The 23,640-nt window shown below is 37.4% G+C and overlaps 1 protein-coding gene across 1 annotated transcript; it reads right to left on the reverse strand.

Annotated features, from left to right (window-relative positions):
- Nucleotides 1-3,060: 3,060 nt before the first annotated feature.
- Nucleotides 3,061-21,185, reverse strand: CRB1 (crumbs family member 1, photoreceptor morphogenesis associated). Its single transcript, XM_010159823.1, has 7 exons — nucleotides 20,993-21,185; nucleotides 15,873-16,826; nucleotides 11,883-12,433; nucleotides 11,335-11,500; nucleotides 7,940-8,846; nucleotides 6,234-6,362; nucleotides 3,061-3,313 (listed from the first exon to the last, which is right to left on the reverse strand). Exons 1-7 carry the CDS (start codon nucleotides 21,042-21,044, stop codon nucleotides 3,061-3,063), a joined length of 3,012 nt encoding a protein of 1,003 aa, XP_010158125.1. The 5' UTR covers nucleotides 21,045-21,185.
- Nucleotides 21,186-23,640: the final 2,455 nt, after the last annotated feature.

Consider the following 23,640-nt stretch of genomic DNA (forward strand, 5'->3'; position numbering starts at 1 on the left):
GGGGATGTTTCATGATGACAAGGCATTAGAGGAAGGAAAGAATCCAGTTGCAGGTATGTATTCAGTAAAGGAAAGGGTGAACTGATGCTCTGCTAATATATTGAAGATTAATAATTTGCATATTGCTGTAAATCCATATAAGACCTGTATTTAATATTGTCTGTACATTCATAACAAGTTTCTAGTACTGAAGAGTTTTAGAATCTGGACACAAATATATTCTGTTTTTCATATTATGCATACAGCTACAGTATGTCAGACATACTGTTATTACATGTACTGGTTTCTAGCTTTCTTCAGCATTAATACCAGCATGAAATTTTTGTGTATTGTAGTGTTTCTGGTAGTGTATATTCTATAAAGTACATAATAGTTCAATTTACTTATGTGGTAGCTGAACTTAAGTCAGAAAAAAAACCCACACTTCATTATGATTTTCTTAATTTTGATTTTTTTAAAAAACTTGCTTTGAACAACCATGGTCAGTAGAATTTTTTTCACTTGAATTTTCAGAATTTCTTATTTCTTTGCTTTATTTAGCATTCTGAAATTATATGGTAGTTTTCTTTTGAAGTTATTTCTGTTTAAGTTTTTTGGTTTTCATATTTCGTTCCAATGATACTGAATATTTTTAGCTACGATTAAATGTAAACTACAGTTTGGAATAAAATTTCCAACATAATATGTTGTTTATTATTTTAAATTTCTTCATATAAAAGGCAATTGACATTTTAACTCAAAATAAGGTGAATGTTTTAAATTTGTTTTCTTTTACTTTGATATTTTAAACCAAAATGTAAACATTTCACAGAGAGATATTGATTTGATTAAAAAAATAAAAAAAATCTTTGACACTGTAGATTTGATCACATTATTTATCTGGAGTAAAAACCAGTTTTTCAAAACTATATTTTCATTGAAAAGTATCCAGAATTCATCATATCACGTGTGATTCCCAGTAAGATAACTAAGCCCTATTTCTGAGAGAATATAGTGTTTTGTTTCTGCTATTGCTATATTAATTTCATTCCCAATGCATTCCCATCTTGTGTTTATTGATTGCCTCAAAGAGGAAAGGATCTTTTAGCTGATTTATTTTTTTTTAATTTTAATAAGATCTTAACAATAAAATTACCCCAATCACTTTTCTGGTACGATAAAGGCAACAAAGAAATGTGTAATACAATTATTATAAGTAATTATATTGTGCTTAACTTTTCATACTAAGGCAGGTCCTTGAGACAGGAATATGTGACATATGACAGGGATGATTCATATTTTTTTCCACAATGTGCAAAAAATGTGTGGGGTTTTTTTTCCCCTAAAAATGGTAGTAAACTTATTAATAACACTAGTGTTGCTGCAATTATGCACTGAGTGGTATTCAGAAAAAGAACACAATTTGGGGTATTTATGGAAGGTGAGAAATAAAAAAAATAGATGCTTGATCCTCAGGCAGTGACTTCTGCTATATCCTGCCATGGAAAAATGGAAAGCTTAACATCTTACTTATAAACATTTTTAGGTGTGTTAATGCAGGTGGAGAATTAAAGGTGAAATTTGCTGTTCATGAACTGTCCAAGTCCAGTCCACAGCAAGTTGCATAGGACTAAAGAAACAAGGTCAGGTTTGAAGTGAGGAAATCTACTATCAGTGGGCTCATGGACTTCTGCAAAAGATCAGCTGCTCTCTCTGGAGTCATAAAACCTCAATGGATAGTGTTAGTCTTTCCTATAACTCTGCTACATGCTGTATCACTTCATAGGAAACCACCACATTGTACGTGCTTATTCTTTTGAATCATCATTCAAAGACAACATTTAAATGACTAGGAGTAGTACAGAATCTATAGAAATATGATCATGAATGCTACAAAAATGCTTGCACCATTCATAAATGGGTTTTGCCTTAAGGAATTGCTCAGAAAAACAAAACCTCATTTTTCACTATTGTTTTGTATTTAGCAATGTACTTCAGTGGTGTCTACACTCTCCAAGTCAACTACATAGATATTTTGTTATACCATTTTTGCTAAATATTTTTCAGGCCCCTTATTTTCATTCTTTAAAGAATCCACGGACATCAGCTGAATGACACTGTTTCCTAAGATGGAAAAATCCTGTACTTTTGACTGATGACCCTAATATCTATTGATGGATAATCTAGGTTTACTTCAAAGTGTAGAGAGGTGGCAGAGTCTCCTTCTCTGGAGGCTTTCCAAAGCTGCCTGGACTTGTTCCTGTGTGATCTACTCTCGGTGATCCTGCTCTGGCAGGAGGCTTGGACTAGATGATCTCTAGAGGTCCCTTCCAACCCCTTCCACTCTGTGAATCTGTGAAATCCTTGAATAAAAAACACATCTGTGATTTTAAAGTCTGATGTACTTACTGGGCCTTTCTTGAAAGAGGAATCATGATGAAGATTAAGACAGCTGTATTTTATCTCATATATATATTATGTTGGAGGGGTTCAGGCTACTGGAGCAGAGATTTGGGATTAGGGATATCAGAGCAGGATTGCCACTAATTCAAACAGTTGTGAGAGTGTTCTCAGGATGTTGCCAATTGTTAATCCACACCATTATCTAATTATCCAAAAATATGCTACATGATTTCACAGATGTGATACCTAACTGCCAGAGGAACAACAGTGAACCATGGTATGTGATGCAAAGGTAGTGGCCATCTGTAAGATTTAATGGTAAAATCAGCCTTACTGAAGGCAGTGGGTCTTGCTGCTCATTGCAGTAAGGTTTGAATGCCACTGTCTATAAATCCTACAGTTAATATATTACTATGTGTTGCCTTTTGGTGTGTCCCACACTGGCAGTGGGTATGCAGTGAAATGCTGTGGTGGAGGTGGGTTTAAACACTTCTTAAGATCTGCTAACATTGGTTCTAAAATTAAGTGAAAGAACAAAACCAGATCCAGACATATTCATAGAAAATTGTTCAAAGAAATATAAAACACGTTTTACAACTCTGATGTTTGTATTGCTTTGCTAAGCTGTTTGGTGAAGGCATCTTCTGCTGCATTAAAATGCAAAAGTTTAAAGACTGGTTAATAGTCTTCCTGTTCACCCCACTCGACTGCTGGATCATCATCCATTCGTAGAATAAGATAGGAGAGAAGCTGAAAGAGATTCTGCCACAACAGTAAAGAGACAAAAAAGGAGAGGTCGCTTACATCTATCTCACAGCGGTCTCCGGCATAGTTCACGTCACAGAGGCAGTGGAACTTGTTGAGTAGGTTCTGGCAGAGCCCCCCATTCAGACACGGGTCGGAGCTGCACTCATCAATGTCCTTTTCGCACCTAGAGGAGAGACTGCAAGTGGTGAGCATCTGAAATCACACATCAAATGCATCGAACAGCACATTTTTAATTCCGAAGTTTCTGGGGGAGGAAAGAGAAGGATACTCTATTTGAAACCTGTGGTATATTTCCACATGTGTTCATGATTTTATTGACTACCTGATTAGCCTCACTCCAATCCTGAACTTCCTGTATTACTTTTAAACTCAGACGGTTAAGCCAGAAATTTCATCTCTACAAAGTATTGCAAGGTCAGTGGTCCTTAGCAATGTGAAATGAAAGTTTGTGCATAATTTTAGAGCTAGATCTGGTGCAAGTCCTGCCAACAGCTTGCTTAGCTGTTTTCACTGTTCAGGGGTGCTGAGATTTTCCTTCTCAGTAGTCTGGATGTAAGGCAAACAAATGCATGCTTTTTCTCAGCTGAGTGCCTCTGGGAATATTAATCTTTTTTTATATATTTTTTTTCTCATTTTGAAATAGCAGTAGATCCCAGCAGAATCTCCTATCTGGTCACTCTGAGATGGGCCACAAGAATGGTAAGAATGGTGCAGAACAGGGCTTTACAAGCTTAAATATATATTGGTAAATGTTTTTGTCTTAATTCTGATGGTAAGGGAAATATGAGTTCTCATAATTTCTTAAGGCAACCAATTGAACATTAATGGAGAATGTGTGAGATTATCTGAAAAATAATGATTGGGTGATTTTTCTGCTCTGACAATGTTCCCTTTTAATTCCCTGCCCTTTTTTTCCAAATATCACTAATGGTTAATCCTATATTTTCCAGATAAAAAACCAAATTTATTCTTGAAGAACAATGTGAGAAAATCCCTCTGAATTATAAGGGATTGCTTTGTGAAATCATATTCATCACCATGCAATAAATTTTCAGTGTTGCATTAGAAAATAACATTTCTTTATACTAAACACTTTTATCTGATTTTCTTTATTAAAGAAAATCATATTATTTTTCTCTATTAAAATGTTTCAACTGTTTCCTTTAATGGTAAATTATATTAATATAAATCAATAATTTATCCAGTATATAAAAACTGTATAGCTATGAACTTACTGATGAAAATAAAAAAAAGCTTCCAAATCAGAGAATTAGGCACCTGTATCCAGCTGAACTTCAGGAATACACAGAAACCTAACTCCCTCGGGTAATTTTGAAAATTCCAGCCTGAACTAAATGAAGAGTAATATTTTCACATTTCCCTTTCCACCTATTATTAAGTATGTTGGGCTGTTTTTTTGATCCCAAGTCAATTGATTGACATAGAAAGGTACTATTTTCTCCAAACTGTGCATTGATGGCTTTCTGAGGGATGAAATATTGTCTTAAAGAAAAAGGCCTTCTTTCTCAATCTAATACATAACTATGGGTTTGGTTTTAATTTTCTTATTAGCTAACATATTTTAATTAGTACTTAAAAAAAGGAAGGGGTGAAATTTTCTCATTTGATATACTAAGATCTGCAAGCATGGAAGTACTTGGTTTATGGTTTGGCTGCCTGGAGGAAAAGAGGACAAACAGTCAATTTTAGACATTGGATAAGAATGCTTTGCTGTGATAGTTAAGTGCAGTATGCTTGGTACAAGGCTGCCATTCAATATGAGAATCATGGGAACCATAAAATAAAGATTATTGCCAGCCAGTGGGATGGATATAAGGAAAGCTCATTCCCAGAGCTATAGTTAGCAAGTTACCTGGCAGGGGATGGAAAAAAAGCACTTTCCTTCTACCTTGAAATCTCAAGAAATATACACATCAAAGAAGTGTCTAAGAATATGCTTTTACTTTTCTACATTTATTTGAGTTTTTTAGCTTGTTTTGATTATTATGAGATGGTACACAGGCCTTCTGGCTGAGTTAAACAGTGCAGATGTGTCTGCCAACTACAGTGTGTACTGAGTGGGTGGAAATCTTCATTTCATCTGCCTTTTTTAGCTTACTGTACTCTTTCCACAAAATCAGTGGGTTAATAAGTTTTTTGAGAGAACAAAACGCTTTTGTTGAAAACTTCTTTGTGTTTGCAGAGCCAGCACAGATTGGTGCTGTTGAACTTTTGGACATTATACTCTGATGTAATGCTAATTTCACTAAGAGCACGTATGGTAGTTCCTTTCTTACTATCCAAAAAGATGCCCTTACCTATGAAGATTGCATTATGACTGGGACAACGTCTTTCTATGTTTCTACAGCACCTAATCCCCTGTGGTTGTCAGGCCTCCCTGCTCCAGAGCTGTTTGTAGAACATAATCAAATGGTAAGTGTAAATTGAGACAATACACTTGAAGATACAAATTTCACCATGAGGAAGGCTGTTTCAAACCAAACTCTAACATGTAAAAAGTAATTATCAACTTAAAAATAATTCTGTTCTCATACTTCAGCATTCAGTAAGGAAGTAATAAGCTGTAATACCACCAGCTATTTAATCTCATACCATCCCTGTGAAAGAATAGATTGTATATTCACAACACATGCATGTGAAAATACAACAGCTTTGCATATTCATGCGTCAGTGTATTGTAACTGATTTTATACATGAGCAGGATATGTGTGTTTGTGTCCCCACCTATGGACAGATAACATTCTAGCTTGTCATATAAAAAATTTGCATGGAAGCAAAAACATAGGCACATAGAAGGAAGTGTACAATGCTCTCTAGAAATATAGCTTGCAGTGAACTTCATGGTGCTATATTGGATTGAATCTTGCTGCATTAATTTGTGAATTTTGTCGAAGTAAAACTCTTATACTTTCAGACCCTCAGAGTCACTCAAACAAGGAACTGCTGAACTTAAACAAGTGCTTTGTCTTGTATTTCTGCAGGACAGCAAACTCCCTGTGGCCATTACCCTCTGGACCCTTCTGGACCAGCTTTTGGAAGGATTGCTCCACAAAGCGTCTCACCGTTCTCCAGCAAATCCCGGCAGGCACACACATGTCAATTCGCCACTGAGATTGGTGCAGTTGCCATAGTTGAAACACGTGAGGTTTCTCTCTTCATTCCCACAAACTGTATATGGTAATCTTCTGTACCTAAGTAAATAAGAAGGCAATGGCAGTTATTTGCACCTTCATTGTTCTGGATGTCTTCTGCTCTGTTAGCTTTTCATTTGACTCTATTCCATTTTTTTGAGGAAAAATATTTAGGTCTATCTTGCAAATGTGTTACTTGAATGCCAAGAATCTAGTGCTGTTAGTCTCCAAATAGGGGAAGTAGTGCTTCTGCTGGCAAATACTATTCAGTACACATGGGAAAGTCATTACATTTTACCTGTAATGAACACAGAGTTTCAGGGGCGGGTTACACAGATTTAGTGCCTCCTTGGTTTCCTCTTTAGTAAGGAAACCCCACATTTGTGTGCATTTACACTCCTGGTGTCTGGGGTGTTTAGGGTGCTCATGGTTAGTGGTAGGCAGGAACAGAACCAGGGGAGCAATGCTGTTGCTGACTGGTGTATGGTCTAGAAGAAGGACAGCAGGAACTGAGGTTTAAGACTCACAGAACATGTTTTGCTTAAATTATTTTAATTTGCTGAATTTGGTTTTCTTTTTCCAAGTATTTACTGGCAAGTTGTTTAATCATTTCTTAGCAATTAAAAAAAAAAAAAAGGGACATCACTCTACCTGCATTACTGACGTAGATCTAGCATACAAGATAGACCATGATGGGCCATTATAAGGCATCTTCAAATCTCAGGATGTCCTCACTACTCAAGCCAACAGAAATTGACAATTGTGTAATTATAGCCTAAAAGGCTGGTTGGGCCGCACAAAGATGATTGTCTGTTTGCATCCTTTGGGCTCTAGCAGACTGGGTTTGTTGGAGTCCTCTGGAGGAAGGAGGATTTTGGCTTCTCTGAGAGCAATGGGACATGCTCAGAAGGGAGAAGCTTATGGTGTGCAGAGAAGGGCAATTAAAGCAGAGAGAGGCCAAGGAAAAACCTGCAGCCCTGACAGAGAACAGCAAACAAGCATGTGAGGAGTCTCAGAAGTGATGGACAGTGGGCTGTGTGGTGTCTGCAGCCACCAGGACTGCTGGGCTGAGAGAGCAAACCTGCAGGAAAAGACCACCTAGCAAAGATGCTGTGGGTTGGGAGAAAAACTTTACAAGTCCTTCTGTTGTTATTTTCTCTTACCCACCAACTCTGAACTTCTCTACGTACAGTTCTAGAGCTCTATTACTCTAATAAAGAATAATTTTAGAGATTCAAAACACTGGTGGGTGATGGGGTTTTTTTTTGTGGGGTTTTTTTGGTTGGTTGGTTGGTTTTCTTAATTAAAAAAGCAGTAACACATCTACCTCTGAGCTCTGGCAGACTTGTAATCTTGCCATCAGAGAACTCGTATGACCCAGTCTGGCAGAAGAGCTGTGCCTTGTTCCCTCTCTCCTTGCTTCATCAGTCTCTGCCTGAGCTGCCAGCTCTCCACTGACTTGGTCCACATCTAATTGATCTGTACAGCTTTCTGTACTGCAGACTCTTTATACATGAATTCTACAGCCACGATTAATATATAATTCATGATATCTATGTTTAAAATGGAGACATCAATGGTGTAATAACCTTTCAGAAGAGAACTGACAAAATCATACGGATCTGCCTTGTTTATACCTGCAAAATTTTCCAGTGAAGTTACCAGCACATAGGCAAGAATATCCATTAACCCCATCAACACAAGTGGCCCCGTTTGCACACTGGTGACCACGGCAGTTGTCTATGTCCTCTTCACAGTTTATTCCTGTGTAACCAGGTTCACAACTGCACTCGTAAGAGGTGATCCCGTCCGTGCAGTTTCCATGAATGCAGGGGTTTGAAGAGCATTCATTGATGTTGACTTCACAGTGGGTGCCTGTCCATCCTTTGGGACATACACAATGGTAGGAAGTATAGAAGTCTTCACATATCCCCTCATTCAGACAGGGATCTGAGCTGCAGACATCTACCTGCAAACAGCCGGTAATAGCAGGGTTTGCAGATATTTTGAGAAATTGCTCCTCTTGAGGTTTTTTAGTAGGGATCTCAGCATTTTCTAAGTATGAGAGATAAATGCCACTGATTTCTATGGTGCTCATACATCCTCGCAGGCCATCCAGACTGTCAAAAGCCTTGTCAGCCACATAGATGTCAGTCTCTTCCCTTAAAAAGTTGAGGCTTCCTGCAGCAGTTGTGCTAGTTGCGGTGTCTTTCTTGTTATCTATATCAATATGCCATCTGGAGAACTGGGACAGGGGCTCTGCCATAGAGACCGTCACTTGATGCCATTTCCCATCACTCACAGTCAGTGAACTAGCAAGGGTCAGCTTATAAAAGCTGTTGCCACTTTGCAATTGAAAGAGTAATTTGGAGTTGTGAATACTGATGGTTACAAACTCTGGCTCCTTCTCCGCATACAGCAGTATCACTTCAGTGTCCCTAGTTCGAAAGCCAAACACGATATTGGTGAGGTCTCTGCTGATTTTTCCGTTGCTTCTGTAAAATATCGCACTGCTTCGGCCACTAAACACTGCATTAGCAAGACCTGTGCAAAGATAATAATTGAGAAACCAGGCCAAATTTAAACCAATACATGTGGAACAATCTATCTTCAATGTCCCATGCTCCCTGTCATATAAGTCCTTTTGGGTTTGCTGAGAAACAATCAAATTCCACCAGTGTTTCAGTTATTCTTGCGTGCCCATTATGGCTGTAGGATTTACAGGGGTGTGCCAGCACCAGCTCTATTGGTGTCAAAAGTGTGCTGCTTTGCATCATCTCAAGTTATTGTTCTAAAGATACAATTCTACATTAGTGTTATCTCTCTTTCCTCTTTAGACAAAGACAAGAAAGTAATCTTGTACAAATACAATGTTCTTAAGAAAGTGGGCAACTCGAACCTGGGGCTGAGAGGGTGTGTCAAAAGAAGATATTTATTTGTCATTTTATGTTAATTCCCTAAGTATCAGCAGCTAGTTATTACCCAAGACAGACCTGGACAGGGTGAAACTTTGTTCTCAATTCCTCTTCTCTTAGGTAAAGCACTGAAGAGGTTTTAGAAAGTATTTGATTGTATCCCAACTTATTCTCACTGATGCAAAAAGGATTAATTTAAGTCAGTGGGCAAAAAGCTCCTTCAGAATGGATGTAAGTAGAGTAATGCCTGCCATGTTTAAAGCCAGGTTCTCCTGCTGCGTAGGCACTGCCTCAGCCCTGCTGACGGCACCAAACCGGTGCTGGTGGGGTGGGGAGGGCAGCAGAACACAGCACTGCTGTGAGTGAACACTGATAGGCATATTTAGGACACTCTTAGGGACATCTTCACATAGATATTTGACATTTTTCATTAGCATGGTTTCTACTGAAACCACTAACTCGCTGGGCTGTAAATTTGCACTTTCTGAGATTTATGAGGATTATAGAAAGGGGGGAGGGACAGTAACGAATGTCTTGGGTTTGTACTTCAGACACATTTAGCTTTGCAAGATGCTAGGATGGAGGTAAGTTGGGATCCTGAACTATCTCTGGGCTTAGTAAATCTTGATGAAAAGAACTCCTGGGAGTCCCCGTAGGAAATTATCCTCTGTATACCCTGGTACTAAGGCAGCAGAGGTGTAACTACATTGCCTGGCACATCAAATGTGGTGGTGTTCTCATAGAAGAAGTTTTCTCAGAGGAAACCATACTAAAAATTAAAGTCAGGGCTTTTGAAAATGATTTCAGATTTTTTAGATGTCTCACAAAGCTGAGTTTTTTTAAGCTCAAAATCTAAAATGCTCATGTAGCGCTCTTATTAATGCTCAGCAGGGCAAGCTATCTGGATGTGCTTTTGCTCTCAGTTGTGACATTGGACAAACAGTTTTGCTGTTACGTGATGTTCCCCACATCAGCTTCCTGTACTGTCTTTTTCTCTTTTGTTGGAGTTTGCGTTTTCTTAAAGGGCTTGCTAATCGTATCCATCTAGGTGGAACTATAGCCACAGCCTCTGGAAAACAGCTCTTTTTCTGCCTTAGCTTAGAATGGTATCCAAAGCATAAGACATCAGGCTAGCAAAGAACTCACTGGCCAGTAAAACTTTCTTTTCATGTAAAAGTTTATGAGAATGTATTTTGTTATCATTAAAGATGTCTATTAGACATTCAATTATTTTAATTTCAGTTACAAATTTTAATAAGTGCTGCAACGCTGATTCTAATAATCTCAACCAAAATAGCATCTTATTCATCTGTCAGCAAATAGTCTATGATAAAAATCTTTTGTAGACCATCCTTCTCATTCCTAAGCGTCAGCCATTCTAACAGATTCCAACAGACTGTCTCTGTATTTATCTTCCTTCACAGCATCGTTAGGGCTTTTTTTGACAGCAAAAAACCCGCTTCAAAATCCTTACTTGCTTTTTAAATTCCTCTCCAGGGTGGGAAGGAGAAGGGAAGTGGAGAAGGAAAGAGATATCTAGGGTGGTCAATGTTCTTAAGACAGCTAACAATCATCAGTTTTCAAACAAATACACTGCTTGGCAGGCAGGTGCTTCTTATGAAGATACTAGTTGAATAACTGTACTGCTTGCTGGTATTAAGGTGACTTTCTTCCAAGATATTTAACATTTAAGAAAATCAAATGTGCAATGTATGTCATGTAGCTTGTATTTCCAGGAGGATAAAGAGCATCCTAAGGTTAATGCAACACTGGATATCCTTTTATCTCTTTGCAGCAGAATTATGAGGGGTACACTCACACTCTGGTAATGTACTGATTTATTCTACAACCTTGACAAGTTGTGTTGAAGAAGTCAAAAGCAAAGGTCCTGTAAACATCAGTGTCTGTGCCAGGAGGTCTGGCTGAAAATGTCTGGGTTTTGTAGGGCAGCCTCTTCTCGTTAATGTCACTTACAATTGACAATTATTGTTATAATACAGAAATAACATTCGCATGAACTTTTAAGGCAATGAATATTGACTTTTAAGGAAATGCTGATGAAAATGTCTATTGTTTCTTATCTCCGAAGATTATAGGAATAACTGAAATGTACCTACATTCAAATCCTTGGTGAACCAGCTGGCATTGTGTTTCATGAGGACAAGGCCCAAGCTCACACCACTTAACTTCCTCGCATGCTTTCCCTGCTGTGTTAGGGGGGCACGTGCAAGTGAAATCATCCCAGACCGAATAGCACATACCACCGTTGTGGCAAGGGTTGGACTATAAGAAAAGATAAGAGACAACCTAAATATGAATAAAGGCTGGTGGACTCCCAGCTCTAAGGATGCTGTTTGGCAAAAAAGAGAATTCTGTTTGTTTCAGATGGAAGGTGATAAAGACCAGTATTATGACAGCACAGCATGTTCAATAATTGGTGAAAACCAGTTTTTCAACCTTAAAATATTTAAATTCTCCCTTATGAAAACATCTCTTGCTGCTGATATTCATCATCTATAACATAACAAAATCTGCTCTTTCTAGCATTTTTACATATTTTCCTAGAATGTTGATATCATCAAATAATGTATGGGAACGTATAAAAAATTAAAATAAATTCCCCAGTATAAACATGTAGAAATGATCTGAAAACTTTCTTTCTTACCTTGCAGAGGTTGTCACCAGTGCAGCCTTGGGTGACATTGATCAGAGTTCGGTTGATAAGAGAATTCAGTGAGTTGGTGATGGGGAAGAATTCCAGCGGCTGGTTATTCACTCTTACATCTTGGATGCAGCCTTTGAAATACCTGCCATTTATATCAGTTTCTTTGTTATCTGGTAAGCCTCCAATGTAAAGAATATCCGTATTATGGATGGTTAGTATCGGAGTAGAAATAAACCCTAGATATTGAGAGGACTGGAACAGTTGCATCTTATTTGATTCTATTTTTAATGTTATTAAGTAAAAGTTTCCATCGTTCATGGAATGTTTCCCTAATAACTTCATGGAATTTGGAGCTAACATTGTGAGTTTCCCACCTTCCAAGTAGACTCTAACGTAGAGGTAAGTTCTGTTTCTCAAAGCCAGTAACAAGCCAGAAGATTTGCGTGTTCGGACAAACATTGATATGTTCAAATTTTTCTTCTGAGTGGAATCAACAGAAAAAGCAGCATAGCCTGAGGAGTCCTCAGATCCAAACCGGCCCGGAATGTACTCTTGAGGTTAGAGATATGGGAAAAGATTAACAAAAAAGAAGAGACAATAAGGAAGAAAAATAAAATAGTTAGAGCTAAATGACAATGGAGCCAATGTAATGAACAAATAGCTACTTTTGGCAATATTTATGTATGGTAGTAAGATGTGCTGGTATTTATGGAAGAATAAAGACTTGATCCAGCTGTAAATAGCTTCTATTTCAAAATTCCTGTTGGCTTCCATGGCTGTAGCATTAAGCCCCACTACAGGACCAGATGTTACATTATTGGGCATATTTTTTGCCTGCATCATGCTCTGTGTAATGCTGTGTTTTCAAATGGTTAAACAAGGACAGATTTCTAGTTTCCTGCATTGGTCCTCAGAAAGATCATTTTGAAAAGAACCTAGCTGCTTTGATCCTCTGATGACCATGGAAGTAATGTAATTTGTACTGATTCCAATTGTAGAAATAGCCAAAAGCTCCTCAGCAAACGCTTTTGTGTAAAACCTCCAAAGAGGGTGCTGCAAGGGCTCCCAGCTCACTGACAGACTTTCTGTTGCTGAGGCTCAAGATGTGCTCATATACATTAACTTGTATCCAGACAGGAATCCTGCTTAGTCCTGCTGTGTGTGCCCAAAATGCTATGGTGTCATGGGGGAAAAAAGATACAGGATTGAGTAAGCCTTTTCTTTTCTTTGGGCGGGGTTTATCAATTAAAACGATGAAACCAAAACCATCTGTGTCTCTCCCTTACTCTTTATTTTCAGTAATGATTTTCAGACAAAATATGTAGCCCAAACCATACTTTATTCTGATGAATCATCTAGTTAAAGCACAACAAAGTGTTTCTATTTTTACACTTTAAGTTTTGTGATCTTGTCCTCAATATTATAGACTTCCTGCCTAAACACTTTCAAGAGCTATTTTTAATATATCAAATTCATAGAAAGAATAAACCAAGATTTTTTAAAATACTCGCATAGCTAGAGTCAGCCCTCTTTTCTGCAGTAAAACTCCTAGAGTGAGACTCAGAGGCCAATTTTCCGCCTGCAGCACTACTTGTTTTTTTATGACTACATTAAAAAACCCAATGAAAATAGGGGACTGACTGTGAAGCCCCAACAGCCCCTTAATAACCACACTGCAGTACTATGTGGTATGGTAATATTATTTAGCAACAGGAATAAATCCCTTACTTGTTCTTAAACAGAGAATTTAATAAATAAATTAAACTTGAAATATTTTAATTCTATGAATAAGATTACCTATATATCTACATCTGCTTGTTAAAACTCTGGTATGTAGAAATAAATATTTGTTGAAATGGGTGTTTTGAGGCATTAAATCACTTTAAGTTATGCCTTCTCTGTAAGGTGGTACTAGAGACTGAAACATTTTTTCATGAGGGTAAAAAAAAAGCTTCTCCTGGAATAAAGTTTACTCATTTTCAAAATTAGAAGGAAGCATTAATCTTCAAAAACGTAATTAATGTTTACAATTGCTCTGTTAAATTTCTTTCTATTTATAAATATACATGTATATATCATCAATCTGATCTTCCGTTTGATGAGATGGCTAGCATCACCTCTGTCAATACTAACCTCTTGGGTCACAACATCTGGATGTTGATCAAAATGAGTCAACATCTGTTTGTTATTTTGTATATGTAGAGAAAATATTGCCTCTTGTCAATTAAATACTTGGCAGCAACTTTTCTTCAAAAAGACACTAGCTTTTTTTGTTATCCTTTACCGCAAGTCTCCCCCACTCTGCCTTTTAAGAAACCTGCCACAGTCTTTAAAATATGGCATATATCTAGAACCTATGTATCGAAATGGTGTAGTGCCATGATGTGCAAGGAATGTTGTGGTCAAAAGTAATGCATGCTTTCTAATCATTCTCAACATTATACTAATGCCAGTTAAAGCCTCTCCTGGCCCTGAGTGGTTTTAATTTTGCTTCATATAAGAAAGCAAACTTATTTACCAGATGTTGTCCTATACTCCAAAATTGCTTTACAAATCTTTGGATAAATTACAGCTAGACTTCAAAGAAATCTGTTAAAGTTACCCCGCAGACTGTCATTTTGCAGTAAAGCTAAAAACTACTGAAAAGTATTGATAACTATTAAGTATAGCATACAAAGTGAAATTGTATTTAAATATTTTGAAATGTTTTTCAAGCTTTCTGCAGCAATGCAGCCAATAAACAACAACAAAAATGTAGCTTGACTGGCAGCAGTGCTGCCACGCCAGTTTACACCAATTTAGGATCTGGCCATTCCAATCTGACCATGGCTCTGCTGTTGCACTTCATTTTTTCCAGTCCACTTGGCAATGATATATGCATAAATATATGTATGTATGTATGTATATGTGTATGTATGTATTTCTTCCTCCATAAACATTTCTATGATTGATCATATGTGGATGGTTGGTAAGGGGGCAGAGAAGGAAGCAGAGGCAAGGGTGCTAAGTGGAAGATTCAGTACTGTACAATTTTCTTAAAACTGCTTGTTTGAAATCCCTGAAACTTTTTCCTAACGAAAGATCGCAGAGTCCACCCTAAATTGTTACTGAGGGGTGATGTCATTACAGGTCTAGAGAGTTGCACACACCAGATGCAGTATATCAGGGATCTGGGCAGAGACCTCCTGTTGTCCTTCCACTTTGCCTCAGTCTATGTTTGGAAGGATCATTTGTAGCAGGGAAAGTGCTATGGGTATCTCCAGCTTTTGTATTCCTGCTTGTCACTGCCAAAGAGGCTGTTTGCTGCGATGTGCTCTTTTATTTGCTGAGGCATGGACACCTCCGGTCACCAAGTAGTGCAGTGGTAACAGCCACCTTCAGTAACAACTGTCCAGAGCTGACTTGGGATCAGCTGAGAGGTGAATGGGTCCTGTTTCCAACCCCTGAAGCCCTGCCTTTTCCTAGGGCTAATCCGATTAAGTTAATTGTATAATCTTGTTCATTTTTTAAAATTGGAATCTGTCTTTTTTTAACTTGCGGTACTTTTGCTTGCCTTTCATTTGCCTTAAATGAGTTTCCCTATAAAAGTCTAGAGAGCCCGAGGATAAATTTTTCAAAGAATGCTTTGAAAGTAGGAGTTAAACTCCAAGTGACTTGGTTGCTTTCTAAATTTTATTTGGGGTGCATAACCTCCAGTGAACTACAGTTTTCTGGAGTTCATGGCGTGCTAAGAGCATTAAGAAGATTTTAAAACTGGATGAGTAGGATCTCCCAGTTTGGCATGACTTTTTTTTTGTCAACCTGAAAAGCGGCCTTCCTGGGAAAGTAACAAAGACGTGCTACTACTGACCTCTGGCACTTTCTTACCAGTTGACATTAAGCTCCAGAGATTCCAAGGGTCATGTAATTTCATTACCAGGTAAACAGGATTGTTGATGATCGTGTTTTCAGTGACCTCTTAAAACATGAATGCCAAGAGCATTCCCTTACCTGTTGAGCAGCTTGGCCCTGTGTATGGCCGGTAGCAGTCGCAGTGGTAGCTCAGCCACAGGTTGGTACAGCGTCCCCTGTTCTGACAAGGGTGGGTTTCACACCAGTCCTTTTTAGTACATCCTGTCCTGACATTTAAAGATGATTCAGGTGATACATTCTCTGGAGTAATAACATTCAAGTCTATTTCAATGTCCTGAAGACAGCCTACAAATGAAGGTGCAGAATGTATATTATAGATGTTAAGTAGGGAGTTGCTGCTAATGTTTCCCACTGGTAAGCTGCCCAAAAACGTGCTCTGAAATGCAAGCATCATGTGATCATTATCTATCATAGCAGATGTTTTATTGAGACACGATTCTACACAAGAGCTGTCAAGCAAATTAAGAGTAACAGCTCTTGCCAAGGTTACCTCCACTGCATGCCATTCTCCATCACTGACGTTATGTGAAATATGCAAAAGAGCCTGTGGCTGGTTATTGACTTGCACGGATAAGTGTAAGTAACCATTCAGTAACTCCAGCTTCGCAAATGTATTTTTCTCCCCTCGGTAAAACAAAAAAGCTGTAGGTTGCACAGTTTGAAACCTGAGGTTTATATTACAGAAAAATTCCTTCTTAGGGGTCAGGGAATTCTTCAACCAAAGGAAACTGTTTCCTTGAAAAGAAAACGTGGTTAATGTTTCACAGTGTATTCCAGTATACCCAGGTGAACATGTGCAGCTGAATCCATGTTGGCCATTCTTTAAATGTGGGATACATATTCCATTGTTTTGGCATTGCTGATCAGTGCAGCCATGGAGAACTTCTGTGCAATTCCAGCCACCATAATAAATCCCTTCTTTGTCTGCAGGTGGGCAATGGCAAGTGTAATTCCCAGGAAAATTCTCACAGGTTCCACCATTTTGGCAAGGGTTCATGTAGCATTCATTGATGTCTTCATCACAGTGAGTACCTGAAGAATAAACAAAGAATTAGACATTCTAGATTTGATAACTGGAGCCCAAAATGACATTTTTAACAACATGTGTATTATTAAATTAACTTTAATTAGAGAGGAATGTCTTGATAAATAGATGATTGACTCACATGTCTAACGTACGTTAAATCTAAAAATAAAATTCACATGCCATGTTTTTCTTGTGCAAAATATTACACAAACATGTTAGTGATAATCACATTTTGGAGAAAAGAACCAAACAGATTGACAGTTTTGATACGAATATTGTGATGTAATTGAGATAATCACCTCCAAAAGATGTGATGAAGTAATTGTTTGCCATCTATTCTGTGGTAGAAATCAAGAATGCTTTGAGAGGAACATAATTATTTATTACAAGTAAACCAAGAATTGTTGCTTAATTCATATTCATAATACAATATGTTGATGAGTTGGAGTATACGCTGCTGGTCTTTCCTTCTCTTTCACATTCATTCAAACGGTAGAAGAATTACAGGCTAGTGTTCCCACTCCCACACAAAACATCTTGGAGCAACCATCTTCAAGTGAGAGTGAGACCTGCAGGACTTGTAAGTATTATATGATACGGAGGGACAGACTGACAAGGAGGTGAACATCCCTGCAAAATGTTTGTACAGCTAGCTGCCTATCTGAAGAATTAAATTCACAGAGTGAGCAGGGAGCTGCACAGTGTGATAATAAGAAATCCAGAGGAGAGCTTAAACCTACATCCTATTGGCAGTCCGGGCACGATGCAGTGAGATGCATCCACAGTGAGCAGGCTGTTGTCACATTTTAGGGTTAGGTGCGTACTGCAGTTATTCACGAATCAACAAAGGATCTTGATTCATCCAAACGCAAGGCAGCAGTGACTGCTGGTCTGTCAGCCAAGGTCTCATACTTTGAGGAAAGTTCACCTGGGATGTGAGGATCTGAGAGAAACTATCGGAGGGGTGTGAACCTGTATGTCCCAGCAGAACATTCCTGGTACCATGTATCTACAGTGGAACATTTTACCTCTACTATATACCAAATATAAAGCAAAAAAATGAAAGAAATATTATCTCAAACATCTCAGAGCTTGGTGATGAGAACACTTTCATAGAATATGGGCAATACAGACTTATATTTTATCTTCTTCCATATAATGCTTGGCTTCTGGTATATTGGGTAAAATGAAAGCTCCTCATCTCAACTCCACTGTAATTTGATAGATATGACCTAAGTATGTCTTCTGGATCAGATTTCACGAAGAAAAATAATCTGTCCCTCTTGTAAAACTAATCTTTTTATCCCTCTGCACTGTTGTTCATCTATAAAGTGGTAATTATAGTAACTTCTCCCTTGACCAATCAAGTCATCGATATGTACGCAAGGGATCAGGGAAAATCTGCTTCTTATCTGCAGTCAAAATATCCAAATACTTATTTGAAAACTCATGCTAAGTCCAACTCCTAGTGTTTCCTTCCCTTCATAGTTATTCTAGAGAAAAACAAGAACTACTTTGCATTTAATTTTCAAACTAGTATCATCAGCACAAAGAAGTTAATAGATGTACTTATGCCAGTCTCCATGGCAAAACTGATGCCTATAAATTAGATGATGAGGTATGCTGAGACTCACAGAGTTGCAGCTAGGTACCAGGCACCGCACCTATCTTTACATACAAATTCGCATCGTTTTATTTTTACAGCAAAAGAGAGCCATTTTTCATGGAAAATTACAGAATGGCATCCAGCCACAGTAAATTGCTTCAAAAAGCAGTAGATAAATGTAGTTACTCAGGCTAAATCCTTGCCTGTCCACTTTATTCAGTCACAGCTGTTACTAGACCCATCTTGGAGAGCACAAAGTTAAAGGGAGAGCCAGAAAGGAACTGATAATTCATGACATTGTTTGAAAGATTAGCCAGAGTGAAGTGGTCATAGCATTTGTATAAAAGGCTCTCTCTGATGTGATCCTCCTCACTCACCATTCTTCAGTTATAGCATATAGTTTCCACTTGAAGCTTCACATTATCAGTCACAGCTATTGCTATCTCCCTGGTCTGGCAGTGGGGTTTTACAGCAGCAGTCTCACTCTCTTTTCCTGCCAGGCTCATATTTATTCCAACATTGAGATGTCTATATATACCTTAATGTGAAGTGGCATCTGGCAGAAATATGACTCGTTGGGAATGACTTTCTCAAAGTGAAGCGCACTTCCCAAATCATTACTGACTGGGGGCCAGAATGGTGTCTGCTTTGCCCTGTCTGTGACTATCTGTGTGTTAGCAACTTGTCCTGCTTTTGCTATTCTAGTATATGAAATGTGAAGTTACCATGAGCTGTTTCCTGGTTTGGTCAACGTTTTAGTACATCTCCTGCTTGATATTGCTCCCTACCCTGCTTTGACGTGGAGAACAATGTGCCCACAAGTCTTGTATACAACTCAGTCTTTATGTGAAAGTGGTAGAAATGCAGGTCTATTTGGGCTTTTGTGTCAGAGATGAAAATTAGTGCAGACTATAAGAGTAGGATCAGGGATGTAATTAGCTTTGTCTCGGGGCTTCAGGGTGGTCAGAGCACGCTTGAGAATTTATAGGCTGGGAGCACCTACAAAACCTTTCATAGAAAAAAATCATCATAGTGAATGGGTGGATGGTTGCTGCTTTTTCAATAATGTGTGATGACCCTGTGTATATTAGTTTATTATCCCACAGCACCTAAGAGGCATCACCTTGTAGCTTGTGGTCTGAGTCACACTTTGTAATAACTTGTCCCTGGAAAGGATGAAACAGATGCATAAAGCAAACTCAGATTTACAAGAATGTTTAGAGTGTCTGTGTTGTTCTCTATTTCATCAAATTAGACATAAAATTAATGAAATGATTTCATGAGAATGCTAAACTTCTTTGGAAATCATATATGTTTCTACCTTTGTATTTAGATAACACATTTGATAAAAAAAGCATCAATGTCTAACAAAGAAATAAAATAAGTTTTATGAGGAGGTGCACATATTATTGTTAGTGTATTCCTTACCCATAGAAAATAAATAACATCAGTTACTAAATGCAAAGTGAGTATCATAGAGCCACTTAAATATGTATAATTTCATAAACATTTCAGTGTCTGAATAAAAAGCTTGGTTTTTAAGTAATTATGTTAAGAATATGTTGCAAAATAATTATTTTGTGGGGCTGTGTATATATATACATGTATACACTTGCATCTATATGCCTACTATTTCAGCGTAAGATTAGCACAAAAATAAATATAGATCACACCAAAACAAAAATAATAAGCCAGTTTTTCATATCAAGAATAAATAAATCAGCTGTTCTTACAAGTGGTGTTGACATTATTTGTTATCTGCCAATTGCTATACAAGTAAAAAGACCACTGTCACTCAAGATAAAAGCACTCTAGATAAAAGGATTAGTCAATATTTATAGCACTGTACAAGAAGTTCAAATAGCTCAGGTTGCAGGACAAGTTTAGTATGTAAAAAAAAACGTATTCTCAAAAGATGTAAGACATACCAAAAGCAAGTGCAAGGTGAACTGTTATTTTCTTTTCAGTAGTTACATGCAATAGCTCAGCTAAACATATTTTTGTTTTTAAAGTAATACATAAAGTAAAATCATTCAGCATGTTTCTCTTCTAAGTATATTACACACCTACCTAAAATTTCAGATAATGTGAATATTCTTATCGTATTTTTGTAGATAATGATTACTTTGTGACATTTTATTCAAAACAAAGATGAAACAGCTCCTTTAGCTCAATTTGATAACACTACTCACATCTCTTTCCTTTTATTCACTTACCCATTATTACTACCGGGTAGCTATTTTCCATTAACTTCTCAATTAAACTATCAGTTTCAAATTTGGCAGCAAAGGTTTTCTGCAGAATCAGGATGACAAATGGAATTATTCAAGCATAATTGTGCTGAACACCACTAATTTCCATTTGGAATAAACAACTATAAAACTATTATCCAGTTTTAACTTATCATACACACCTTTGGCTAGAAATCTGTTTACAGCCTCTGCCTTTCCACTCCCTTGACACTATATAAATATCAAGCAAGTACAAGCAAAGCAGTCTGGATAGATACTACATGTTCAATACAGTTTAAGTGCACATATAATTTCACAAAAAGAAAATATTTACCTGTAAACATTGTCATTAAAATGGTGTAAACCTGTATCCTAGTTGCAATCATCTTTTTCCGAAGGAAAAAAGATTGTTTAGGACTTAAGCAGTCCACAAAGTAGGTTTCTGTATAAATTTAAAACAGTTCTTAGTATAAAGGCTTCCTTTTGAGGATTAGCTTGCTCCACTTCTGTACCTGCTGATGTAGACTGATGGTGTATTTTGCCCAAGCCAGATCAACAAGGCTTAATGTAAGACTCATTAAACTGCTTACACAATAGATACGTATTCTACTTGAATTCTTTTTCAGCATGTTCTGTCCAAGGGTGCTCACACTAAACTTTGATTATATTTCACAGAAACAAACATTTTTAGGATCTGTTCAAAACTGAATTGTCACTTTTTCTTGTTTTACAAGGTGTTGTTTTTCAAAGCCATATTTTCTTTCATTTTCATGATGTTTGTTAGTCCAGATCAACTCTTTCACAGTCACTGTCATTCAGAGAAATTGTACATCTCCATAAACAGATAGGAAAGACCTAAAATTGCACCTCATTTCATTATTTTATAAAGAATTTTTGTTCCATTGGGTCTCATTGTACTACTTAGTGGAAATTTGTATCTCTAAATTTTTGAGTTCACTAAAAACAGGAAAAAGAAATTACTCAAACGGTTTCTTTCTTCAGCTCTTGAACAAGACATTTTGATTGGGACTTAATGATAGGAAAATAGAGTTCAGGAGACTGAACTTCTTTCTGTGTTAATTTAGGCGGCAGATTTTTTTTCTTTTCATTATACTTTATTTACATGATTAATTGCTTAAAATATTGCTAGAGCAATATCTCTTGTGTAATTAGTGAAATAATTATAAAGCAAGAGAGTCTTTCCCCAAGTTGGTATTTATACCATCCAACTGGCATATGGCAAACTGTGGATTCAGATCTTCGTTTTGGCAGTTTCCCATTTTAAAACTGCAACAATGGATCCTGAAGTCTCTCTCAGCCCAGAAAATGTTAATTTTTTTCAAACGTGTTTTTCAATTCCTTCTTCTTCCTCAGCTCATTTATTCATTAATTAGGAAATTCCTGACCTTGAGTCAAATTTGTTTCTAGGTTCACCAAATTCTTGTATGCAGGGTACAATATTGGATTCATTTAACTTACAGTTCACAATTGTTTTTATGGCAATGCTCAGAAAACTTTCTCTTTCCAGCTTCTGCTACAGGCACTGAGTGATTTTTCCTATAATAAATTCATATACCATGGGGTAAGAATGTCATCCAGTCACTTTGAAAGGTAAGTAAGGAAGCTTTAAACAAAATAATGATGTTGATAAGTCAGTATACATGTACGTTATTAGCAGTGCTTATCAGAGGTCTCGTGCTACAGCTTGAAATTTGATATGCATTTTTATTTTGGAAATAACAAGAAAAAGTTGGAGGTTCTTGGTAAATGTCACTCCTGTTGCAGCGTGACCCTGATCAATGTTCTGAGGTAAGATTATCAACATACACACTGTCAGCATGCTGGGATAGGCATACACTATTACAGTTCAGTGAAAACATGGCATTGATGACACTCCGAGAGAGAGGAACTTCGTAACAGGGTATTTTGCAAACTGGCAGACCCTCCAGTGGGTGTTTTGAACAAACCTGTCAAGAACAACTGGGTTACAGAAGGTGATAGGTGCTCTAATTACAGTAATGGTTTAATACTGTCTTTAAGAACATTTTCCTATGCAAACCTAGGAGGAAAATCTACATAAAACTACCCTAAAGTGGGTATAAAACTTGCATAATCCTGTCCAGAAAGGATTGTCAGAGGTTCCCTGTCAAACTAGGAGCATGGTTTGGCATTGTCCTGGGTTTACTTTGGTCGGTGTTTTCATGAAAGATGTGGATGGTGGCATAGAAAGTTTGCTTTATTAAGTTGTCTGATAAATCAGAATTAAGCGAAACTTCTGGGTGTGTTGAACACAAAATTATCTTTATAGGTGAACATATGAAATTGGAGAAATGGTCTGAAAAATATTGGATTCAGTTCTGGAAGGACTCATTCAGTTTCTATAGTCTCAGGCCAGAACAACTAGCAATCATGTGGAAAAATAGTTCCAGTTTACAAAGCCGTGGTCATGCCTTAGTGGGAATACTGAGTCTGTTTTTAGTTCTGCACTTAAAGGAAGATTAGGATCAATTGGGAAGAATTCAGAGGAGAGCAATGAGAATAATCACAGGTCTAGAAAATATGGCTTGTGAGGACAGACTAAAAAAGTGGGGCTGTTCAGTCAAAAGACAAGCAGAGGAAATGGGACATGGTAAAACTGTCAGTGCAAAAATGAGAGCACACTGTTCTCTGAGATCATAGAAAATAAGTGAAGTAGTCATGGATTTGACCTGCTATAAGGAAGATCCAAGTCACACTTTAGGAAAATATTTCTCATGATAATAAGGCAACAAAGCCTTGGCATGAGATATCCACTGAGACCCATAATGTCTATTTTGGATCCTTAAAAATAGGTTAGAGACAAAAATGCAGTGTGACAAAAGTCAGCAGATCCTACCTTAGACACATAGATAGTCCAAATGATACCTGCATGTCTGTCCCTTCCATATTTTTCCATGTTTCTATGACTTCCTTGAATAAAATAATTCCCAGTAACTGAACAGT

The sequence above is a fragment of the Eurypyga helias genome, unplaced genomic scaffold (genome assembly GCF_000690775.1).
Source record: "Eurypyga helias isolate BGI_N326 unplaced genomic scaffold, ASM69077v1 scaffold33059, whole genome shotgun sequence".
Classification (NCBI taxonomy): Eukaryota; Metazoa; Chordata; class Aves; order Eurypygiformes; family Eurypygidae; genus Eurypyga; species Eurypyga helias.

Bases quoted from the DNA above. Each gene is read 5' to 3' on its own strand.
- CRB1 (XM_010159823.1), bottom strand. From the start codon at position 21,044: ATGATTGCAACTAGGATACAGGTTTACACCATTTTAATGACAATGTTT. The intron at 8,847-11,334 runs GTAGGTACATTT...ATCTTTGCACAG, and splicing joins GGTTCACCAAGGATTTGAAT to GTCTTGCTAATGCAGTGTTT. The intron at 6,363-7,939 runs GTATAAACAAGG...TTATTTACTTAG, and splicing joins TTCACTGGAAAATTTTGCAG to GTACAGAAGATTACCATATA.